The following is an 11,045-nucleotide window of genomic DNA, read 5'->3' on the forward strand; positions in this document are numbered from 1 at the left end:
TGTTATAGAAATCATATAATAAATGAATTCAAATAAAACATTTACTGTATAGTACTTTTCCAAAACTTTGATATTTAGTTACATACCTTGATCTTTCCCCAAAGTTTATGGCATTGTTCCAACCTATCAACCTTGTTGTTTGGACGTGTAAAGGGTTTAAATTTTGGCCGTACTACACCCGGGGGAGGAACATGATCCTTCTTCATTATATTTTTCTTTTGATAAGGTTCTTTTTTCATTATTAACCCTGTTGAAAAATGTTAAAAATTACCACATGATTAAAAGAAAATAGAAACAAACAACTCACTAAGCCAAATTAAAAGCAACTATATCCTATTCTTATATGAATCGAAAAGCATGCATGAAACAAGGAGGATTGAAGGTACAAGAAAAAAAACCTATACGAAACAAAGAAGGAAAGAAAAAACTAATACTTGAGTAGAATTCTGGCTTAACTTTTTTCGATTGTGCAAAGATGCTATTTACATACCTATATATAGGGAAGAGAACTGGGTTTGTTTCGGTAAATTTAAAAAAAAAATCTCTTTGAGTGATCTTTTTAACAGATTTAAAAAAAATATATATTTGAATATTTCATAAAAAAAATCTTTTTATTTATCTTATATTTGGATATAAAAGTATTAAAAAATAAAAAATCATTAAAAATCATTTTTTTAATAATTTAATGACACCGAAACAAATTTTTAATCTAATTTTCTTTATGTCAATTTAATTTTTAAATTTTATTTTATTCTATTTTAAATAAAATCATTTAAAATTCTATCCTAACTTATTCAAATTTAAAACTCAATTGTAATTTTGAAAGAAATCTCCAACTAGCTTTATCGCTATTTTAAATTTAAAAATTTTCGCAGATGATAACAGTTAGGTTGATATATAAGGTTGCAACAAATTTTATAAAAATCATTCACAGAGTTGAAAGAAATTGTGGAGAATCAAACTAGCCAATCTACAGACACTAATAAAACTATATTAAAAATTAGTCATTTACCTACCATCGCAGTTAATTTAATTTAATCAAATTCAACGCAAACATCAATCATCAATCAACACGCTGTATGTTTTGAAAGAAGGCCAGCATTAGCATAAACTATAATATTATAATCTCATCTAAATACACCTCAATAATTAAAAATCACAACAGTTATATGCATTTTAATTTTTAATATTTATAATTAACATATAATTAGCTTAGTCTCTTTATGTATTGTTAAATAATTTTATATTATTAAAAATATTAATAATAATTAATTAATAATTATAAATTACAAAATTTATTACTCGTAATATCCATCATTCTTCTAAAACTGAAAAACTCCCATTCAATATATATATATATTGTTTATATATTTTTATCTGATAATTTAAATCGATAAAATATCAGAATATGTGATTAATGACAATTTTATAAGGATATTCATACTTATATATATATATATATATATAGAGTATATTTTAATAGATTAAGTAGTTTTTGTCCGTCTATCAAAAATAAAATCGTAAGGCTCAAAATATTAATGCAGATAATATTTATAATTTTATTTTCTATTTTAATATTTTGACTTTATTTAGAAACCTAAAATTTTACATTCAATACTAAATGGAAAAAGTATTAAGAATATTAGAGATTTTTTCTAAAATTATATATATCCGTTAAATAGGCCAGTATATACTTATAGTCTTATACGAATTAGATACACCTCAAATCTCATATAACAGCTTAGTGTATGTTCACTCTAATTATATATGATAAAATATAAATTAATGAACTATGTGTTACATATATACTAAAATTAGTCACCAAAATTAGTTATTATTATAAAATATATGTCGGAATATAAATATACGTTAAAAATAAATTAAATTACACATGGATTTATATACATACATTGGTGGCTGAATTTAGTAGATAATTTTAGTATACCAATAGAATTTTTGTAAATTAATTGATTATGTTATGTGTATACTAAAATTAACTATCAAAGTCAGTTATCGGTATAAAATAAATGTTAAAATATAAATACACATTAAAAATAAATTAAACTATACATATATTTATATATAAATATATTAGTAACTGATTTTAGTGATTAATTTTAATGTATAAATAACATTTTTGTTAATTAATATTATGTAGACGAAACTTGACACAATTTTTTTTAATATAAATTTATAATAGATTACAAAAATTGAAACGAGAGTAAATGGTTTTGTGTGAAGAGACTGAAGCCAGAAATGGAGTGAGATTTAATTTGGCAAAGTTTTTATTTTTTAAAAGTAGTTTATAAAAGTTAATTTAAAAAAAAAAATTAAAAGTTGTATAATTTATGTTTGGTAAATTAAATTAAAACTAGCTTTTAATAAACACAAGCAATAACAATTGTATTTGAAAAAATAATTTTTAAAATTTAAAAATACTATAATAGACATGAGTGTAAACATTAAATTTAAAAATTAGTTAACATATGAGATTATATTAGATTTTTAAATTTTGAAAAGTACAAACCAACTTTAAAAAGTTCTATTTTAGATGTTTTCAAAAGTACTCCAATCTTTTAAAAACGGTAAACACACATGGCCTTTTTTATTTACCAAATACAAAATGAGGAGTTTAAACTACAAACCACACGCAAAAGGAAAAGCAAATCGGTCAGATGCCAAAACCCGGAAATTCAAAAACCACTTTTAAACCGTCAAACCGGATGGGAACCGGTTGTCGAACCGAACCGTAATCTGACCGATTTTTTTATTTAAGCTTAGACGACGCCGTTTTGCACATTAGGGCACGGAAGGTAACCCTTACCAGCCCCAGCCCAAAGCCCCTGCCCCGTAACCAAAACGCGCTCCTGCCTCTCTCACACTCGACCAGTCCGATGTTCTCTCATCGAGCTCCTGCTCCTCCGTCACTTCCGTTCAATCACCGTCGCGGCGTCGCATCTTCCTTCCCCTCCGTTGCGCAGCAACCGTCGCAACTTCCTTCCCCTCCATCGCGCAGCCACCATCGGAACGACGAAGCCTCCGTCGCGCAGTCGTCCCGCCGGCGCCAGCTCTGTTCCACCTTCAGCCTTCGATCGTGCTCCACTGCTCCCTGTCCGCCTCTTGCGCCAGCTCTGCCCTGTTCTGCGCTCCCTCAGTCCCTGGTATTCAAAAAATTTCTTTTGTAACTATAATTGAATAATTTTTCATTAACTTTGTGAACTGTGAACTATTAATTTTTTGTTGCTCATCAAAAAAAAAACTATTAATTTTTTGTTGTTGTTAATTTTGTGAACTGTGAACTATTAATTTTTCTCGTTATTAGTTAATCTGTGAACTGTGATTTTTCTTTTAGGATTGTGGATAATTTTGAATAATTGTTGTTAGTTAATCTGTGAACCTTGCTGTTGTCACTGGTTGAATAATTGTTGAATAATCCGTGAACCTTGCTCCCTCTCCCTCGTACTCTGCTTATTGCTCACTGCTCAGAGTCTCATACCAAAAGTAATGGTTGTTTCCTTGCTTTTTCTACTGTTCATTTATTGTTCAGATTCAGAGACGTCCCTTCCCTCCTTTGCTTGGTTAGATGAGTATGATTTAGTTTATTCTTGAAGATCTTGCTTAGTTTTTTTCTTTTTGGGTGCAGAATCATTTAGTTGGGCATTTGGTTAAATTGGGGATAATTGTGCAGAACCATATATTGAAAGGATGACTGGATGGAGGTTGCAGTTGTTATTTTAGCTGGTTGTTGTTTTAATTAGTAGGTTGTAGTTTCAATTCTTGTTTCGATTGGATTAACTTGTTTTTGTTAACTTGTTTTGTTATGTTGTTGATCTTATTAACTTGTTAATTTGATCAATTGTGATTGTTAGGATGTTGTGCTGTTTTTGACATTTTGATAATTTGTTAATTTGGTAAATTGTTTTTGTTGTGGATTGTTGTTCTTAATCTTGATATTATTATTGTTGTTTGTCATTGGTTGTTGTTAACTAAATTTTGTTATTGACTAGACGATAGTATCAATCAGTTTAATTGATTATTCTTGACTAATTCGTTGTTCTTGACTTATTGTCATTGGGTTGCTGTTTGATCTTAGATTGTGTATCTGGAAATTTTGATGATTGATGGCAAATTTTGATGTTGGTATTTTATATTTGGTTGTTTTTTTTGTTATTTGACTTTTGAGTTTATATTTGAATGATATTATAACATTGTGGTTGATCTAATACTTTTAATTTGAATGATATTTTAAAATTTATATTAGATTATAATTATGTTTTAATATGTTTAGTTATATTTTATTTATTATTTTATTATAAAATGGTTATTTCTGTTGAACCATCAGTTGAATCGGTTGAACCAATTAACCAATGAACCAGTAACTAGAATGGTTCGATGACCGGTTCGGTGTTCAGAACCTTTTCTGCCACTCTCTCACTCACGCGACACTCCTCCTCCTTCCTCTCTAACTCGAGCTCCTCCCTCACTCCCACACCTGCTCCGTCCAGCCACCGCCGTCGAAGCCACCGCCTTTCTTGCCGGCCATCTCCGCCGCTGTTCGAACTTCGAAGCCACCGTCGTCGCTGCAACTGGTCTCGCCTTGTTCCTCCATCGCACAGCCACTGTTCCACCGCATCAGCCCCTCTGTTCCACCGCATCAGCCCCTCTGTCATGCTCCTTGTCCCACTCTGTGCTCTGTCTCGAAGGATCTATTCTGTTCCTTAATTGATTGAGCAGGTAAGTACATTCATCTTCCCCCTTGACTAATCCCGGTCGAGTTGGATTTTTCACAACGATACTACAACCTCTGCTCTCTTTAGAAGGTTTTTTTATTTTTATTTTTTAACTGTAATTGTTGTTTTAAACTTTTAATTGGTTAGTTAATCTATGATTTTTCATGTTGCTTCTTCAATTGTTGTTATCATTAGTCATTACTGTGATTTAGGATTGTGGATGATCTTGAATATTGATTCTGATATGCTGCGGCATCCTCTCTCTGCTTCTGCTTCTTCTCCGTCGCGACCTCTTTTCTCTTCTGCTGCGTCACCTCTCTTTTCTGCTCCACTGCCGCCTTCTCTTCGCCTCTCTGCTTCGCTTCCTCCTCCTTTCCGACCCACTGCTCCGTCGTCGCCTCCTCCTCTCCGCCGGTGTGCTCCACTTTCCTACCATTGCTTTTTTTTCTTCGGCTACTTTTTTAATTTTTATTGTTGATTGATGTTTTGTTGATCGATGTGTTGTTGTTAATCAAGTGCCAATGTTGCTGCTGTGCTGTTATAGTTGAAATTCTGCTATCTATTTGTTGTTGTTCTTCCTGATTGTTAATCAAATTTCTGATGAAATTGTTGATAAAATTGATCCCGTTGTTGATCAATTTAAGTTAGAGTTTTAATTTTTATGTCAGGTTGTTATGTTCAATCTCATCGATGATGATTGATATTAAAGTATAATATTAGTTTTGTGTTATGACACAACTAATATTGGGCTGCACATTAGAGTTTGTTAGGAATATAAATAAGAGTATTGAGTCATTGTATTGAGTATGAAAAAATTAATGAATTGGTGAATTTCTTAGAATTCTTTGGAGATTGATAACTCATCTCAAATAGAGTTGCAACATTTTGTTATTTGCGTTTTGGATTTGGTGATTGGTACCTGAGATTTGTTTTTGGATTTATTTTGTGAATGATAAGAATTCAATAGATATCATATAATATATAATATTTATTAAATTCGGTTAAGTTGGATTCCAGTTCAAATGGTTAGAACTCTAAATCTTAACCCGAAACCTATCCAGTAGCCTGAACAGTTGATTGTCCGGTTTTGTTTCTAGAACCTTGGTGAAGAGGAATCTATCTAACCTTGAAGAAACCGTGTAACCCTTATTGACAGACCAAATCCAACCTTGAAGAAACCGTGTAACCCCTATTGACAGACCAAATCCAACCTTGAAGAACCCGTGTAACCCCTATTGACAGACCAATTGAATTTTGCATTGGATAGTGGAGGTTCCTTAAGGCCATAAATCACAATTTAAATGAAAACATTAAAGTCTCGCATGGTAGATGTAATTCTCCCATGGAAACCTTATAGCATTAAGTCCAATTAATTATTATTATTAGAAAAAGAGAAATCAAGTATGTGTTGCAGTCTTAGAAAACACGAGGAAAGAAGTTCAGAATTGCAATGTCTTGGTAGATATGTGGTGTTGCTGAATTTGCAATTAGAGATATATAGTGGTGCTTCATCTGCATATCATTCTACCTTTAATTTTGTCATGGGTTTTTACATTTTTTGCTTATAAAGTGTCACTTGTTTGTTTTTCATTTGTCAGAGGAAATACACACTTACTTGTATGCTACTAAATATACTTTCTTGTAATCTGATTGTGAAAATGTACTTCTTTCTTTGTATCCAAACAAGTCTATAAGTGGTTTTTAATAATTAGGTCACTTCTTAAGGTAGCCTATATCTATCTGGCTGCTTCGAAGCTAAGGGAAGAAAGTTATATTTTATTTTCTGTTCTTTCTTCCGAGTGAGTCTGTGTGAGTATGAGTATGACTGTATGAGTATGAGTAATGGTATGAGGTAGTGGATGCCAATTTAGAACTGTAAATTTTGTTTGTTTTGACTCTTTGGATGATTGATGGGACTGTGAATCTTATGTGTGATTGCCAGCAGAAATTTGTTTCTTGAAAATAAAATTTATTTATGGGAATTATCAAAGGATAGAATGGTTTAATGTTTTGATCTGTCATGCTCATGAGACTGTACTGGCTGCATTGTTTGCATCCCTAGCTATATTTTATTTTCGTTATGGTTTTGGTATACAATAAATCAGTCTTATACGATCCCTTCTAACTTGTTAACAATATATAGTACTTTTACAACTCTATCATTTAGCTCATTTGTTATTTTGAAATATAAAAAGAACTGTTCTGGTAGAGTCATCACTCATCACCTGGTAGAGTCGTCTCCCTTTTTGTAGCACATTAAATATGGCAGACTGATAAAAACTTTTGGGACTGTATTGTAACTTCCAACCTTTGGATATTTTGACTGTACACATTGCATAAGTTACGTTACTTAATTGACGGATTTCAATGTATTGTTACCAATCATATCTGTTGCCAATTGCGTGTCAGATCCAGATAGTTAAAGGTTCTGCCACATTTATTTGAGAGAGAGAGAGAATCATTCAGCAAATATGAAAGAGGAAGAGGTCAATCGATGCCAAATTCAAGAATGGTACCCGAAGTTCAAATCTGTATCTATCAAGACCATAATTCATAAACTCCCTGAATCTTTTATTCAGTACCTTCTTGATGACTCTGGGACATTTTTGTTGCCTGCTTCTGTGTTGGATGAAGATGCCTTGCCGAATAGAATTCATAATTCGGATGATGAAGATTTTCAGGTGTCAGAAGGAACTGCTGATGAAGCAGAAGAACCTTCTCCACCGCCTTCATTTCCAGAACTTGAGTTGAAAATTAAGGAATCCATCGAGTCCCTTGGGGGTGCAGTCTTCCCCAAGTTGAATTGGAGTGCCCCAAAAGATTCGGCTTGGATAAGTACTTGTGGCAGCCTTCGTTGCACCTCTTTCAGTGAGATTGCGCTCTTGTTCCGCGCATCTGACTCATTGGTGCATGATTTGTGCCACGCTTATGACTCTTGCCAAGATAAATCTTTGTCCAGACCTCAAGAGTTTTTTCTTGCCCTTCGAAAATGGTATCCATCCCTTCAACCTGACATGGAGTTCCGTTGCTTTGTGCGAGATCAGAAATTACTTGGAATTTCTCAGCGAGAAGTTACTACCTTTTATCCTCCTTTGCTTGAAAAGAAGAGCAGCCTCCAATTGCTGATACAGGAATTTTTCAACAGTTATGTTAAAGAGAGATTTGAGTCTGAAAACTACTCATTTGATGTTTATATTACAAGGGACGAGAGAGTTAAGATCATGGACTTCAACCCTTGGGGTGCCTTTACATTGCCATTGTTGTTTACGTGGGATGAATTAGAGCATATCCACAATGAAGGAGGTGATGCAGAGTTCAGAATCATTGAAGATCATTGTGGTGTTAGGCCAGGCTTGAAAACTGCTGTTCCATATGATTACTTGGATACTGCCCCAGGAAGTGGTTGGGATCAATTTCTGAGGAATGCACATGAGGAGTTACATCGACAAACCATGTCTACTGACGCAGGTGCATAACAATTAGATTCTGTTTCTCATCTGCCAACTTTGAGGTAGAAAACAGAAAAGTAGATATTTTGTTCCCTAGTCTGAGCTGTTTGACATTCATATTGGATGTCGAAAAACATTAAAAATTTCTACCTGTTCCAGAGGTGTTTCTTTCCTTTTTAACAAATATGTAAACTGGTTTTGCTACGCATATGCTTAATGTTTTGAATGTTCCCTTCCATGCAGATTTACATATGCGATTTTATGAGGTTATCAAAGCTTGACTTAATGCGTGGTATTGTATTTTATAGGTCCTCAATTGAGTCGAGTTTACATGTTTAGCTTTATGATTCAAGATTCACCTAAAATCATGTTAAACTAGTTTACTCTACAAGTTTAAGTAATATAATATTATTAGTTTATTTATAAATATGATATTACTATATTGTCATATTTTGCTAATAAATTCAATTGCACCCTACCAAAAAAAAGCTTGATGGCTCAAGTATAAGATGGTTTCGTAGTATTCCATGTAAAATTTTTATTTTGCTTTTGGTTTTTTTTTTTCTCTCTCTCTATTAAGTATAATTAGATTTTATTGTGTCTCTCCCATTTAGATTTAGTGTTGATCAACAATATTTATAAGTATTAAAAGAAGACATTAAAATACTTTTAAGGAGAAAAATGTAAAATTTCTATCATTAATATTAATTGCACATCCTAAAGAACTTTCAATGACCAGATTTTAGAATAAAATGAACTAAAAACAAAAGGATTATAGTTAAAATAAAAATTTTGGAGAGATCAAAATTTATCTTTTTTAAAAAAAAGAAACAATAAATAAAAACCACATATTCTCTTATTAAGGGCAATTACATTCCGGAAGGCTTGGATGCATGAAACATTTGGTAGTTGCACCAATAAGAATAAAATTGCATGCATGCCCTACCAATTATTATAAATTAAAATTGCCTCAAATTGTTTGACCAGTACCTTAGTACTTATTGCTAAACAATACTTTTATGTCTCCAAGAGAGCAATGTATGTTTCTGGAAAATAATGGGGGCCCTCTTTAATTTATTTTATTTTATTTTTCCTTTTCCTGAAGATGAAGCCATACAAGTGCTGACAAGCATTGTTCACAGCACAAAATTATCAAGTTTTGTTGCTGTTTTTATCTCTGGCCTTGTCTCTCATATAACAGCCTGTAACCCGTGACAATTTTGGATTCTTATTATTTTGTTACTATTTTATATATCCAATATCCATATATGGTAGATGCATCTTCCATAAAAATATAAGTCAATATCAGTTATCTAATATATTAAAAAAAACTATAATGTATAATAGAAAATAGTTTAGTCTAGCGGACGTCTAGCTACTATATCAAAATTAAAGGAGTCAATTTTTTATAACTAGTTTGCGGGTCCATTTAGCCAAACTGTTTCTTTTTATATATTATATAAATTAATTAATTTTGATTTAAACAATTAAACCAGTAATTCAGTAATCCAACTAATATTTTTATCGGTAATAATTACGGCAATATAATTTTTTTAAGACTACGTTAACTTTGTTCTAACAATATAAATTATAACATAAAAAATTTATATAATCAAACTATTTTTATAAAAAAGCTGTAAACGACAAAAATTTTCGTCTACTAAGAAGATAAGAATTTTCGTAGATAAAAAAATTAAATAATAAACCTATTAGTTATTATTTTCATGTGAAAGAATTTAATTTTTTACTAATAATTAATTTTAACATTCATTACTTAAAACTTAAAAGAATTTAATGTGTATACTTTTATATTTTGATTAGGTGTTAAGTCTGTTGTACAAATAAAAATAATTATTATTTATACTTGTCATTTAAAAATAATATTTTTTCTTTGTCAATATAAAAATATAATTAGATATTAGTATAAAAATTATACTAATAATTATAAAATTAACTCAAAATTATTTTTTTTAAACAACTGAATCTTAATTCTATTTATTATCATAATATTAGTATTATCTCCAAGTTATATGAAATAAATATTTGGAAGGAAGAGAAGTAAAAATTATAAATTATAAAGATAAACGGTGAAAATTTTAAATTTAATAAAAAATTTAAAAAATATGCATATAATAATAATATTTTATGTAAGTAATATTACGAAATTTTTTTTAATGATATTTAATTATAAATTTAATATATTTTTTATATTTTATGAATTTATTTAAATTATATTATTTTATTAATTTTATTTTTTGTAGAACAAAAAGGTAGAAAAAAATAGAAAAAAAGAGAGAGAGAGAGAGAGAGAGAGAAAGATAAAGAAGAAGAATGAGAGAGAAAGGGAAGAGAGAGAGAGAGAGAAGGGAGAGAGATAAAGTGGGTGAAGGAATGAGATAGAGAAGAGAAAATAACTCTTTAATTTAAAAAAAATATTTTAATTATAATAAAAAATGACATATAACATATTTTAATTATAAAATTAATAATAATTAATAGATGTCTCAACCGAATTAATTATCTGTAAGAATATAATAAACATAACTTAATTGGTCTAAACATCAAACTAAGCTGATTAGAGCGGTCGAACCAACTACTTCCAAATTGATAACTATGCGTATTTTTTCTATATATTAATTAATATTGAGTGCAATTTTATGTGAATTCAATTCAATACAACTATGCTTAATGTAACAATATATGTATAAATTCATATACTCGTTACAACAAACAAATTTGATAAATAGCGTTTGGTTCTTTATATTTTGCGATGGTTTTGGACTGCCATGTAATGGTTTCTTAACGGTTCCAAAAATCGCTGCAATTGTTAGTGTGTTAAAATCTTTTACACCAATTTTAAACAATA

At 30.5% G+C, this 11,045-nt stretch overlaps 1 protein-coding gene across 1 annotated transcript; it reads left to right on the top strand.

Annotated features, from left to right (window-relative positions):
- The first annotated feature begins 2,813 nt into the window (after positions 1 to 2,813).
- LOC107495827 (uncharacterized) lies at positions 2,814 to 8,405 on the top strand. Its single transcript, XM_016117023.3, has 2 exons — positions 2,814 to 3,161; positions 7,140 to 8,405. The coding sequence occupies exon 2, from the start codon at positions 7,202 to 7,204 to the stop codon at positions 8,204 to 8,206; it is 1,005 nt and encodes a 334-aa protein (XP_015972509.1). The 5' UTR covers positions 2,814 to 3,161; positions 7,140 to 7,201; the 3' UTR covers positions 8,207 to 8,405.
- Positions 8,406 to 11,045: the final 2,640 nt, after the last annotated feature.

This window comes from Arachis duranensis, chromosome 6 (assembly GCF_000817695.3).
Source record: "Arachis duranensis cultivar V14167 chromosome 6, aradu.V14167.gnm2.J7QH, whole genome shotgun sequence".
NCBI classification, from domain to species: Eukaryota; Viridiplantae; Streptophyta; class Magnoliopsida; order Fabales; family Fabaceae; genus Arachis; species Arachis duranensis.

Coding starts and splice junctions, on each gene's coding strand:
- LOC107495827 (XM_016117023.3), top strand. CDS start 7,202: ATGAAAGAGGAAGAGGTCAATCGATGCCAAATTCAAGAATGGTACCCG.